The sequence below is a fragment of the Pundamilia nyererei genome, unplaced genomic scaffold (genome assembly GCF_000239375.1).
Source record: "Pundamilia nyererei isolate P.nyererei 1_Seehausen unplaced genomic scaffold, PunNye1.0 scaffold00059, whole genome shotgun sequence".
Taxonomy (NCBI): domain Eukaryota; kingdom Metazoa; phylum Chordata; class Actinopteri; order Cichliformes; family Cichlidae; genus Pundamilia; species Pundamilia nyererei.
The window spans coordinates 1,027,946-1,042,616 of NW_005187460.1; the positions used below are offsets into that span (position 1 = coordinate 1,027,946).

Genomic DNA, 14,671 nt, shown 5'->3' on the forward strand with positions numbered 1-14,671 from the left:
ATATATATATATATATATTCGATTCTATACCTGTGTGTCCACAATAGTTAGTCTTGTATCTAGTCCTGTGAGGTTACTTAACATGTTACTGAGGCGCCCTGATTGAAGGAATTGCCTCCACTAGTTCCTCTGCCGTCTCTATGTCCCTGTTTGTCAACCATGGCATCAGTCCCATGTGTTTGCATGTAATGTCGTAGAACATTATTTTAAGTTAGATTTGGGTCAACTCTGGCTTCAGTGTCCACTCGAGGGGATTTCACTCAGCAATGATGTCATTTATTTATTAACCCATGTAACTAAGTGTGTAAATCATGATTCGGTTTAATGAAGAAGACCTCAGCAACACATGTATTATCAACAAGACTGTAACACGTGGTATAAAACAGGCAGGTTTTGGTGTCGGCCACAAAGGTCAGAGTGAAAGCCAAGCCTGAGCTAAATGGCTGTCCACTAACCTCTTTCCCGCTAACGCAATTCATTAAAGAAAACTTTATCTGCCCCAGCAGGGCCTCTTTTTCTCACCGCAGGCATATTATGCCATGTCACGGTACAACAATGCAATTAATTACTTCTGCAGTTAAACAGAACAGGGTTATCAGGAACTCTGGGGCTTTTCCTACTTGTCAAGTAAATATGTCTGCAGGCCTATTAAAACAAGGACAGGATCAAGATGAACAATAAATAGTTAAATGCTCAGTGGCACACAAAGATCATTGTGGCTATTATCGAGTAAAGTGAACAAACAAAGGCAGGCATTTCTTTCCATGGCTCCAACGGGTGTCAAATTCATTGCATGATTGATGTCTCCAAAACACCCCTGATAAAAATCTTTCCATGCTAAAAAAAAAAAAAAAAGTGAGGATCCTCCCCAGATGACGAAGGACAAGCATGCATGGAAACAAGAGCAGCAGCTCCTTCCTTGTGCTGTGCACATTGCTGCTTATACTAGAGTATTTTTTGATGTAATCTCATAGATACTTATGTATGAAAACATGCAAACTTTTTCTTTTTTTTAAGTGGTCAGCTGCTACATGATTACAGCAGAGGTGCTTTCTTGTGTTTTGAACACTTATGGTATTTTCTGCGTTGCATGCCCAGCTGGAAAACAGACTGTCGACTCCAGTGAAAATGTTTCCAAGCTGAGGAGTAACAACAACAAACTGGGATACAGTTTTTTAGGTCATGAAAGAACTCTGGTCGGGTTATGGAAAGTCATAAAATAAATTACACCAAGGCCACGGAAAAGAAAAAATAAGCTGCACATTTAGTTTAGTTCCAGATTGTATTTTTTGTCGGAATGTCAATTTTTTCCATAAACTTGTTCTAAAGTTCAGTTTTATTTGAACCATTACTGACATTTGATAGATGCACAAGTGCAGTCATTAAAAAATTAAACGTTTTCACGGGATTCTGTGCAGTTCTGTAAAACCTTGTAGAACCACTTTCAGCAGCCGTAACTTGAAGTCATTGTTTTGTGTATTACTTTTATCATTCTCTCACATCATTGTGGAGGAATTTTGGCCCACTCTTTAATTCAGTGTTGCTTCAGTTCACTGAGGTTTGCAGGTATTGTTTATTCACAGTTCTCTTTAGATCCTGCAACCAAATATCAGTCAGGTTGAGGTCTGATCTTTGACTAGGCCATGCAACACCTTGATTCTTTTCTTTTTCAGCCATTCTGCTGTAGATCTGCTGCTGTACTTGGGATCATTGTCCTGGTGCATGTCCAAAGATTGGCCCAGTTTTAGTTGGCTGATTTCACTCTACAGTGCTTTGGCACACAGAGGAGTTCATGGTTTAATCAGTGACTCAAAGGTTCCCAGGTTGTCTGGCTTCAAAACAAGCCCAAATCATCACACCTCCACCACCAGGTTGACAGTTGGCATTAGGTGTTTGTGCTGATATGCTGTGTTTGGTTTTCACCAAACATGGCGGTGTGCATTACAGCCAAACATCTCCACTTTGGTATGCTCTGTCTAAACGACATTGTTTCAGAGTTGTGGTTTGTTCAGATGCAGCTTTGCAAAGCTAAGCCATGCTGCCATGTTTTTTTTTAAGCAAGAAGAAGCATTTGCCTGCCAGCCTTCCCAAACAAGTTGTACTTGTTCAGTCTTTTTCTATCTTTTTGAACTGTCATGAACTTTAACATGTAGCATACTAGTCGAGGTCAGTAGAGTCTTAGGCTACGTTCACACTGCAGGCGAAAGCGCATCAATCCAACTTTTTTGACCCTATGTGACCCATATCCGATCATAGTATGACAGTGTGAACGGCACAAATCCGATATTTTCAAATCCGATCTGGGTCACTTTCGTATGTGGTACCGATACATATCTGATGTTGTAGAAAGCGACTGCTGTTTGAATGTTCATGTTGCATTAAATCAGTCTTTTACGTCACTGACACAAGACAGACGCCAGAGAAGACATCGCGAATGCTTCCTGGCCATCCCGTGAAACTGTTGGGAAGACAACGTTGGAGAAATTTGAACATTTTATTTGTACTGTAAAATCTGCAGATTCTGACAGAAATCTGCAACTATCCTTTGAAGCACCGCTCCTCTCTAAAAGAAGCAATAAGGATCATAATTAGGCCATATGTAAATAACTTTATAACTTAAAGCAAAATTGGGAAACGTAAATTCCGGAACAAGCCTTAGATACAGCTTCTTTTTTTGCAGTTTCCTTCAGCATTGCACAGTTTCACCTTGGGGGGAATTTGTTGGGATGTCCACGCCTAAGAAGATTGTGCCATCATATTAACACACCCCTGAATCTTCCAGACCTGCAAACTGCAAAGCCTGTGCTTTAAAAGAGGTGCTCGCATTTGCTGATGATCAGTTAATCAAGTTCATTTGATTAGCAGCATCTGGCAGTGCAGTTAGTTTCTAACAGGTTTGCACAGATTCATGTGGAAATTTATTTTTCCAAATGCAATTGTAATGTCTTTGGTCAGTAGACACCCTATTTATCAACAATAGTGGGTGTGCTTGTTTTACAAACATGATAAGCTGAATATCGTTATTATTTAATTTCATGACACTTGTCATATTTCAGAGCTTCCCACATCTGTCTTAGCAATACAAATTCAGCATGAAAGACTGCATTCTTTTGTCTCACGGTTCAAAGGGCTGACTGACTTATAAAGAGGCTATTAAGTTTACAATAATCTCTACGGAAGCCACTTGATGCACACACACAGGGGATCTAAAGTTTCTTTGTAGGAAATCTAGGGCAGGTATAGCAGTGCACACACGTAGGCATGACCCAAACACACACCCTGGCTGTGAAAGGGTTAACAACCGGTCATGATCCATCCATCGCAGCAGGCCGCTGCTCAATTATTCAACAAGCTGCGATCTAGTTTCAACACCTGCCAATGCCACTTTCAGTAGTCACTGCAAGGAGGAAAATATGGAGAAGCATCTGTGCACATAAACCAATTAAACATGTAAACTGGTGTGTCTTCTTTCTTAGTCTGCCAAACTTCAAACTGCTCCCATTAAAGTGCACACTGTTTTGGAGATCAGTGATAACGTTTTGCGATATAACCTGTGTTGTGAAAACCAATATAAGTGATAATGGTTTAACCTTAAAATCGTAGCATTGTTCAGGCTGGCCATAAAGTCAAGCTCATGCACAATCCAGACAGATTAGTTGCTTTCATTGCAAGCCCACATGAGCTGATAGTTCATCTGATATCCTTCCGTGCATCCCTCTGGCAAATCGCATATCTTGCGTGATATTTAAGCTGCTTTAAGCTGCACAGTTACTTGTGAACCTGCAAGCTGTTTTGCAACCCACCTCCACCCCAGCTTCACCTTTCCGGCTGTATCAGTGACAGTGTCTGTTATCACTGATGCATCCTCTGTTCTGTGTTGGGTCTTGCAGCTGTTCTCACCATCTACAGCTTTCCACATATACATATGAAATGGTGAGAAGACCCCAGAACACAGCTTAGTGCTGCCTTTTTTTGGCTAATTTTGTCTTGACTTCAGTCATTTTCTGGGGAGAAAAAAAATATCTACTTTCAGGTAGAGAAATAGAGCTTTATTTGTGAAGACTGCTAACATAGGGGCCTCAATCTAACCCAAGGTTTTAAAAAAACAAATCCTCCTTATGTAAAAATTACAATTAACTGCAAGGAGCTGAGGCCAGGCAGGCAGCAAGAATCCAGGAAGTTACAGTTACTCAGCGTTTCTCTCTGATTTCTCAGACCTTCCACTGATTTAGTGCTCTGACGTTGGACTCGTCTCTGCACTTGTCCTGCTAGACCTCAGTGCTGTGTTCAATACTGTCGACCACAATAGTTTATTACAGAGATTCATGTCATAAGAATTAAAGCAACTGCACTGCAATGGTTTGAATCATGTCTATCTAACGAGCTCTAATTTGTTCATGTAAATGACGAGTCCTTACACACACAGGTTAATTATGGAGTTCCACAAGGTTCTGTGCTAGGACCAGTTCACTCTACATTATTATGCTTCCCCCAGGCAGTATCATCAGTATCAGGCAATGCATACATTTTTATTGCTATGCAAATGATACACAACTATGTCTGTCAAGGAAGCCAGAAGACACACACCAAATAGTTAAACTGCAGGCGTCTCAAAGACACAAAGTGGCAGTTTTCTAGCCTGAGGAAACATGGGCTGGAAGTCATGGGAGAGCCATGAATCAAACTCAGCCCTGCCAAGTCATGGACAACCATCGTATGTTACATAACTTGCACATGCATTAAGTATAACCTGCAATAAAATGACCAGATTTTAGGTTAAAGTGTTTTTAATTAGACTTGACAAGTGTTTTTGTATATGCAGTTTATATGTCACTATCCATTTTGAGCTACTAAGACGGCTCCCAAGTGACACAATTTGTCTCGAAGGACAAACTGAGCTACCGATGGCTAATGAATCTGTTCACCAGTAAATAAATCTATTGTACAAAATATGGAACTAACTGGGCAAAAGCTACTAATGGAAAAAATATGCATAAGAAAATAAAGTGAACCAGCTCTGGCATGTCATCTCATACATTAAACAAAAAAAAGTTCAGCCCTCAAACTTTTAGTGCAATCAAAATAAACCCAATTACAGAGTTAAAGAAATGACTTGGGTATTCACCCACACATGCATCTACTGAGACCAGCAAAATGTCATTGTGTCATTGTGTACCCTAACTAATGCAATCCTTTGGAGGGCACTCGGCCCTTTGACAGCAAATCGTCTCAGGAAGTCACAGTCAGGATGCTCAGGTCAGTATGCGTTTGCATGTCATGTTTAATGTACAGCAGTAAGAGTGGAATATTCCATATTCCTTATAGAAAAGCAGCCTGGTCATTTTCCATGAACTTGTAGTTACATGGTCTCTCTGCTTTTTTCCAGCATTTCCTATCGCTTCTCCTCCCATGTGGCACTCTGTTTTGAAAAACAAAATGTCCAATGCTGATAACTTTCCTGATGACAAGCTAGTTTGCTGACAAAAAATAAGAACATTACATCTCATTTTTCTCTCTCTCATCAAAATATTTTCTCCAAAAACCATCAAGTTTTCAGCACCCACAGTTCAAACAAACACAGTGGCTACATTTCATTTGTTTGCCTGCGATTTTGGCAAGGTTGTGTGGTAACTTAAAGCCCTCCGAGCCTTTTGGCTATCACCCTTCGAATCTTTCAAATCAGCGCCTCCGTCCTTTACAATTTCCTCTTGCCCAAATTAATCTTCCTCGATGTGGAGCGGAGTACACACACATACACGTGAGTGAGGCGTGCAGCTAACCTGTGCTCTTAGTTTTATGCAGAAGAAACCCACAGCGCCAAAATAAAGTGTCCTGAATGCACACTATGCTGAGGACACGGAGTTCAAGAGATGGCACAGACCCCAGGGGGTGATTAGTGGGGTGCAGACAGGCACTGGGAGGCGGTTGGAGGTTAGATTGGCAGGCGCTTACGTCTCCCCCGACCTAATAACTCCCAGCTGTGCTCCTCTCAGTGTTTATGTTAGAGGAGTTCCACTGCAGACCTCGCCATCGTGTCTTACTGGAAACTTCTGTCATCATGATTTCTCTTAGCACTCTGTGTTTATGTGTTAGCTCTGCATATTCTTAAGTTGCCTGTCTCTCTTTTTTCTTGAACTTTATTTCCCAGCCCTCTCACTGCATCTAATTTTCTATCCCTCCCACACATGCACGCTCACTCATTCACTTCTCTCTCAGCCTTCCTCCTCTCCTCCGTTCTGTCATTTTCTTGTTAATTCCCTTTGCCTACATCCCAGGATAGTAATGCATTCGATATTGCAAATATTTTTTCTCTCCCTTGGACAGTCCGCCCCAGCTGCCCAACCCAGGCACTTCCTCTCCAGCCAGGAAACAGAGGACTGTGAATTATTCCATTGTTTGTCAGTTCTTACTCCCTTCTCTTCTCTTTCTCCCTCCATCTAATGGCAAGCTGCCCAGATCACTGCTGCCCTAAAGAATTCTGCGCCTGAACTGAAATTATATGTTGCCATCTTTGTTATTTTTGAGGTCTTTCTTGGTGTGAACTGCTGTGGAGATTCATGTTCTCGGGAGCCGTTTGCGTTAATGTCCAGGAAGTTGAATGGAAATGAGTGACGAGTTAGAAAATAGGGGAAAAAAAAGAAAAGAAGAAGCTGTCATCAACCATCATCTCCTGTTAACACACCATACTACCTTTGTCTCTTTTCTCTCTCACCCTGCCCACATGCTCCATATGTATTTATAGCCGGCGCAAGCTGGACCGTGATCTTAGTTTTTGCATATGCAGTGAAAGCAAAAGGCTTCTCAAGTTGCGTAATGTGGCTGGAGCTACATCATGTGAACACAGCGTGTGTACATTATGTGGACTCCAGCTCAGCCTGTCTGTTATCTCAACGCTAATATCAGCAGGGGTTATGGAGCTGGCCATCCCTCTCGCAGCACATTTCTCTCCTGGGTGTGTAGGAGGGTAAATCAGCATGATCACACTGTAGAACTCAAGGCACAATTATACAGGTTCTATAAATGTCTTCACCCAGGCTATTAGTCAGAGATATGCTGCAAATGGACATTTTCAGTCCAGATTGAAATCTTATAATAAAATCAGACATCCTATTAAACGAGTGAATGGTGATACATGAAAAGGAGGTTATTGTTATGTTAACCAACAAAAAAATCAGCCGGAACTATTCAAAACGTAACGCGGTGAGTATGATTAAATTACGACTGAATTTAAGCATCGCTTTTTATGTATAAAATATTCACACAGTGGAGAGGAAAGTTGGTGGAGCGTGTTTAGTTACCGGCTTCTGAAAATCATCACATGGTCTGCAGAAAGGAGCGTGTTACTTTGATGGATTACATCTTTTTTTACATTTACATATGAACCACTGTACATATATCCCTACATAAATACCACTGCTGTGATGTAACTTCTCTGCAGACCAAACATCAGCTGCGATTGATCTCATCTCTCTCTCTGATGCTCACATGTTTTATTGTTCACACTTTTTATTGTTTTCTGACATCATGAACTGATAGCTGTTGGCAATTTATATTTTTTCACTTTTTTTTCTATTCCTATGGTATATACACTCACGAGCCATTTTTTTAGGTACACCTGTTCAACTGTGTGTTAACACAAATGCATAATAATTAGCCAATCACATGGCAGCAATAATAGCGTTGTGGATATTTTCTTGGCCCACTTTGGGACCCCTTAGTACCAACTGTCCATTTGTTAAACACCACAGCCTATATGAGCATTATAGCTGACCATGTCCATCCATTTATGACCACAGTGTACACATCTTTTGACGGCTGCTTCCAGCAGGATAACACCCCATGTAACAAAGCTCAAATCACCTCAAATTGGTTCGATAGTTGCTTCACAGAAAGAAAGCCATAGCTGATGTTGTATTTCCTGCATGAAGAAAGCTGCGTTACGATACAGCAGACCGTTGCTGGTTGTAACCACTGTCTGATCCTTTAGCTGTGTCATTGAAGTTTAAATGTTAACAAACTAGTTTGCCAGCTTATTACCAACTGCTGCTTCCGTGACTGTAGCTGTGATTATGACTCTAACTGTAGCTATGGATGTGGTTTGGCTGTTAGCAATATGGCTGTGAGTCATTAGTTTAAAATGTGTGTGTGTGGCTGACTATGTCAAGTAAATTGTGCTGGTTGAGTACAGTATTAAGTTCCTACAGTTGTTGCTAACACATCTGTAATAGAAGGGCCACAAAGAATGGCGTACAGTTACAAATATTCATGCACACTATTTGATTGTACCAGCACTACTGCAATAGCCATGTCCTCAGGCAACACAACTTGTCAAAGCATGGCCTTTTAAAATGAGTGATGTGTCAAGTGTCAAGTCACCAGTTCTTTTTCTAGTCTCTGTTGAGGGTTTCCCTTAACTGACAGTGTAGATTAATTGTATTGTGTGTTATGCAAAGCAGGCGAACAAACATCTTTTTCCCATTCACTTGCAGGAGGCCCAGGCTGAAGCTCAAACCCAGCCCGAGTCCCAGTCGAGGCCCCAGGTCAACCCATCCGAGCTCGCTCCACGTCTCTGCCACCTGGTGCGGTCAGAGATGGGCTACGGCTTCAACCTTCACAGTGATCGGTCGCGGCCCGGACAGTACATCCGCTCCCTGGACCCCGGGTCACCTGCAGACCGTGCCGGGCTCCAGCCTCAAGACAGACTCATAGAGGTGTGGAGTCTTTGTATCTGTAATATTACTCAGAAATGTAAAGTGCAACACATTACTTGTAACTGTTCTTGAAAGCAATGCAGTAATGTTACTTAATTACTCACTACATGAAGTAATCTGTTACATTACTCTATAAATGACCTGAAATGCAATGTTGTATAGTTACCAGTTCCACAGACCACGCAAGTAACTATTCTAAACAAGATGCACACACAGTCTTTCTTTCAGTTTTGAATGCATGACCATAAAAACCAGAAACACAAAGCAAATCTTTTCTTTGTGTTGGTGGTTTTGCCGCCCCTCCCTTTAGACTTCAAAGCGATCGTCATGGTGATTCTACTGTAGATGTACAGGTAGAAATGGAGGCTGCAGCTCCGACTGACGCCCGTTGAAGTTCAGGGCCTGGTTTGCTGGTTTGGAGTTGCCATACGTTCAGCTTTAACATCACTCTGGGTTCTATCTGTGTTAGTAGCATCATCCAGTTTGTCTGTCCTGGACTCACTTTGCATTTCAACATCTTGTCCTTTCGTGCAATAAAAATAAAGTTAATCTTCAGTCCTCAAAAGCTGTAGACCTCTCCACCATTTACCTCCTCCAAGCCCAACATGCAGATGACTGAAGAACCAAGTAACACAAGAAAAACACATAAGTATTATTGTAATGTAATTACTTAATTTACTACAACAACGTGTTACTGAAAAGTGTAATGTGATTACAGTAATTTGTGACTTGGGAACGCACTACACACGGCACTGAATATTATATACAATTCAGTGCAATCCAGAAAAATCACATTGTCCAGTAAATTTTTCCTCTTTAAAGGTAGGAAAGTCCAGTTTTTACAGGTGTATGTGTTTGTGAAGAAAATTAAGTTATTCAGACATGAACAGTATGATGACAACATCCCTGACCATGTGAGATTTTGAAATTGGTTAACTGGATATAGCCTAAGTTGAAGGTTGTGCACAGTCCCCAAACAGATACTTTTAGGACATTGATAGACTTGCATGCTGAATGAGTGAAGTTAGTAAAGTTTAGCAGGTCAAAGAAGTGTCCTTAAGCAATCTAAGGTGCAAAATTTCCAGAACAACATATTAAGTAATTATTGTGTGAGAGGTTTTTTGGCGTGGGCACAGCAGACCAGAAAAACAAGTGAGGATATTTTAAAGCACGTAGACGCACACTGATGAGTTAATTACTGGTGATGCATACTGCATTCCCGTCACGGAAGATTATAAGAACTCCAAAAGGCCTCTTTCGTAAGAAAATCATACCAAAACACTTCGCATGACTTTCTTCGTAGCTGTTCCCTCATCACTAGAAGCAGATGGGTGACTTTACATTATGTTTGCATTTGAAAAAATCCATTTGATTTAGAGTATTTGTACACAAGACATTCGCCACCTTATCGGAAACATTCAAAATTCAGCAATAAACCATTTTAAATGGTATAAAATGGAGATTTTTCATTAGTTGTTATTTTTAAACAAAGGCTTCAGGATTTGAGAGCAGTCTCACACATGTGATCAAATACAGATGTGACCCTGGCTGTAATTAAAACGGCGGGCGTTACACGTTTGTGTTTCTAAGGATAACAGGACCTGCAGCCTGAACTCGAGCTTCACTGTGTCAAACTGGTGAGGCAGAGCAGGGTGGTCTCAGGGGAGAGGAGGATCTGCTATAAATCACTTTGAGCTGAGACACGAAACAATACGGAGCGTATACGTGCTCCCTCAATAACATGTAGAAAGAAACTGAGTGAGGTGGATAGCAAAGAAAGAATGCAGCAGAAAATGAAGATGCATGTGCAAAAAAGAAAAACAACATAATTATTTCAGATTTCCACCGGAGTGAGGAAACTGGTTAGAAAGTTCACGGATGTTTGGTGAACTTTCCCCTAGATTAACCAAAATCCACGCTACTGAAACATCATCATCATTATAAGTCGTTCTTCATCGGAGTGTACACACTCACACAGCATTCACCCTCCATTCTCATGACCTTTGACCTCTCCGGCTCTATATCAGGGTTGAGACTAGAGTGCAGCACATTACATCAAACAGGACTCCAACAGGCTCTGATAGAAAAGTTAAACGAAGCTAAAATCTAGCGAAACATACTGATGCTTTTGTAGCTCCTGGTTTCAGTTGATAGCTCGCAGATATACTTCCTCCTAAGTAAATAAGGTGGTGTATTACGATGGGTAGAAGAGTTAGATGAAGAGAGCCCCATCAGCCAGTTAGCAGTTATGACACATATTTAATTTGAATGTACTGGCAATCCTAAGCATAAAAATCACAATATGCCATTAGAGCAGATTCGGTGGTGCAGTTTTTTAGCACTGTCGCCTCACAGTAAGAAAGTTCTTGGTCAGCTGGGACCTTTGTTTATGGAGTTTGTATGTTCTTCCAGTGCCTGCGTGGGTTTCCTCCAAATGCTCTGACTTCCTCCCACAACCCAAAGACATCCATGTTGGGTTCATTAGTGATTCTAAATTGGGTGTAGGCGTCAGCGTGAATGGGGGGGTCTGCTTTTCTGCGTTAACCCTACCACAGACTGACAACCCATGTCTCTCTCAATCGAGCCCTTCCACAACCTTAGTTGGAGTTTAAGGAAATGCATGGATATTCCAGAATGCTTAAAGTGAGTTTTGCCCTTTTTCTCCAGTCTTCATGCAAACCTAAACGAGCAGAGCAGAGTTGCTGTTCACCAAAGTTAGCAAGAGGCGAGTTTGTGCTGGCAACGTGCTTATCATTAGAAAATAAAGTGCGCTGATGCTTCACTGGAAAATTAGATGGCTGGAGAGAGAGTGTGGGAACATCCTGTAGCAGGTCAACGAAGGCACTGACTGTCCTCCACCTCCCTTCTCCATGGAGACAGAAACCGAGGGACACTCACAGACATGAACATTCATATACAGATGAAGTTGAATGGTACTCAACCTTACTAATTTAAAGCGCTTGAGTGAAATTATGAATACGTATGCATATGCAGAGTAAAGAGCAGGGTTAATTGGTATAGAAATAACACGGCCAGTATTGTGGGCTTATTCAGAGCAGAGAAAAAGTTATTTTTAATTTCCTGTCAAATTCAGTGTATGAGTTGTTTGTGGATCAGCAAATCTGAGTCTTTGTGAAGTTAGTTGGCTGCTGTGTGAGTTAGTGTGGGAGAGCACCCTGATAATTACAGCCGTCTCTGACCATGCATCAAGATGCGCTTGTGTTATCTGTCAGCAGCTTGTTAGAGAGGTGAACAACCATGACAGATCTCTCTTTCTCCATCTCCCGGCGTCTTTTTCTCTCACTACGCCCCATTACACAGGACGCGTGTTAAGACTATGATGAGAGCTCAGCTTTCTGCCCATGTCTGGCAGAAGCCCTGACACCAGTGAACGCCTCATCAGTCTCTGCGCCAACTGCCTCACTCAGTTTTTTGCTGCATATAGATAGGTGCAGCCTCATGGACCTCCTAGTTTGCCTATAGTTACTCATTTAAAATGGAAACGCAGCTATGTGTGCCTTCTTGACTCCCACACCATGTGCAAGTTTGATGTGAAGATCACTGGTGGAATCTTACGCTCTAATTCCTGGTAGAAGATTTCTATTGGTGTAACATCACTACAAACTTGTGTCCATGGAACCTGTTAAATTCCCTGATGAAGGCATTGGAGTTTTCTATGTTGAAAATAAAAGTAAAGGTATTTTAAATGTGATTCAAGTTGCTGTAAGGAACGCTTACACTACTATCCTAACAGAGCACTTTGCACTTTGCTCCTAGTCAGATCCTTCAGCTTTCAGGCCCTTTCCTGTAGAAGCAGCTCCCAGTTTGGTTTCAGAAGGCAGACCAGTAAGGCTTAAAAACTTCCTTTTAGATCAAACTTAGTTTCAGTTATGTTCCACTAAGGCTTAGACTTCACTCTTCGTATGTTTCTTCTCTTTCCCCTTATCCTCCCTCTCTGAGTCTGGAACTGCTGGAGGTTACTTCCTGTTCAAAGGGAGTTTTTTCTTTCCACTGTCACCAAGTGCTTCTTCAAAGGAGGTCGTCTGATTGTGGAGGTTTTCTTTTCGTTCTAATATTGTAGATGTAAAACACCTTGAGGCAAGTGTTTTTCTATGGTTTGCAGCTATATAAACAAAACTGAGTTGAATGGAACAATTGAAATGATTGTTTAGCTGGTAAACTTTAAAAATTGTTGTTCTATGTAAATTACATTAACATCTGTTACAAGCATGACTTAATCTGAGGCAAAATACTTGCAAACATTCATCTAAATCACATTTCATGCTTTGTTTGTTTGTCCGGCATCCCCTCCTGGGACTCTGCGTGGACAGAAGTGTTAAAAGTCACTCACAGTATCACATGCGTCATATTCTCAGATGTGTGGATGCATTTAAAATTGTTTGTTTCGATCAGTCCAAGGTTAGACCCACATGTGCAAATAGCATGAAAAACGTGAACTGCAGGTAGCAGGACCTCAGAAACGCACAGTCAGAGTATCAAGAGGTCCCACAAGGGTTTGTCCCATGAGAAATAAGCTTCTGCACGTTTCTACAGCCTGTATTAATGAGCTCAGTGGGCAAAGAACAGAGTGTATTGTCTTGTGTGGGATGGACTGTTAATGAAGTCTGTGAAACATGACACAACACCTGTTGTTTGGCCAAATACAAAGATGTTTGTTCTCTCGGATTCAAACTGTCTGTCTGTCCCTCTGGCTGACATAAGTCCTGCATTTGTGATTTTTTGATGTAGAGAGGTTCACATTTTTCCATCTGTTGATCCTGCTCTCTCTACATTTCATTTCCATCTACTCTCTTTGCCCTTCCCTTCATTTTCTGTTTCCTGGTCTGTCATATTGTACCTTTTTGTCTACAGTTTTATTTTTTAAAGCTCAAATTTTCCATCCTCCTCTATCATAAGCAGTGAAATTTTACACAAATTTCCCTTCAGTACACTGACACCTGAAACTTGCACTATAGCCAGAGCCAAGGAGAGCCATCAATAATTGATTGTGTACCGACACTAACTCGGCATGCCGCGACTGCTGCCTTTTGAGAAGCCACGGTCTACTCAAAGTTTTCAAAACACAGCATCTAGATAAGATGAGGCAACAACAGACTGTTGTGTTATGCAAGTGAAGTGTAGAAAGCAAGGGCGACGTCACACAAGAGTAGATGTGGATGTGTGCTTTCCACACTGTTACGTCACGCTGCATCCATGGCCACACGTACGTACAGATGTAAAGAAAAAAGCTTTGCGTTGCAGAAATTCAAAAGGTAGTAGAATTGTTGCATTTTTCAGGCCCCCTGAAAAATAAACTCTGTGCAATTAGTTTGTGGCTGCATGGCTCCCCCTGCTGTTTGAATGAGGTAGCACAGACTTCTATACTGTACTGTCCCTTAAAAACTGACATTTCAGCAGAAGTCAAAATACCCTAAATGCCATTCCTTTAGGCTAAAATTTTATGACTATTCCTAAAGTGACCCAAAATGACCCTGGGTCGAATCAAGGAAAATCATGTTTTGAGGGAGTCTTGAATCATCAAACTATACATGCCATATCTGTGTGTATTTTTTTTTATGGGACAGTGATGACAAAGTTGAATAAGGACCTCCACACTGTAATGAGGGCTGTCCGTGTTCCCATCCCATTTTCCCAGATTGCCCAAAAGACACTTCATGGGAGTGTAGATAACTTCATGTTGCTGGTTATAGTTACAGTTACTCGTGTAGCTGGGACTGTGACTGAGCATTAGCTGTTTACAAAACAGGTCTTCATAATAGCATGAATAGTAACTTACTCAAGGGTCAGAAGGTTAGCAGGTGTTCAGTACAAATTAGAGAGTACTATTCACTGTATAGCTAACTATTAAGAAATTCAGTTTAAAGCTGTCATAAGCCTGGATGGAAAAGTTAAAAAGAATAACATGTAAAAGCATGATTCTTTTAAACAAAATCAACCTT

The 14,671-nt window shown here is 41.3% G+C and overlaps 1 protein-coding gene across 2 annotated transcripts in view; it reads left to right on the top strand.

Moving 5' to 3' along the window:
- The window catches only part of LOC102204112 (Na(+)/H(+) exchange regulatory cofactor NHE-RF2), a 39,497-nt gene that overhangs the window by 21,310 nt on the left and 3,516 nt on the right, over positions 1-14,671 (top strand). For both annotated transcript variants that reach the window (XM_005734537.1, XM_005734538.1), the window contains exon 3: positions 8,490-8,711. In XM_005734537.1, the coding sequence (XP_005734594.1) occupies positions 8,490-8,711 (222 nt within the window). The remainder of the gene's footprint in view (positions 1-8,489; positions 8,712-14,671) is intronic.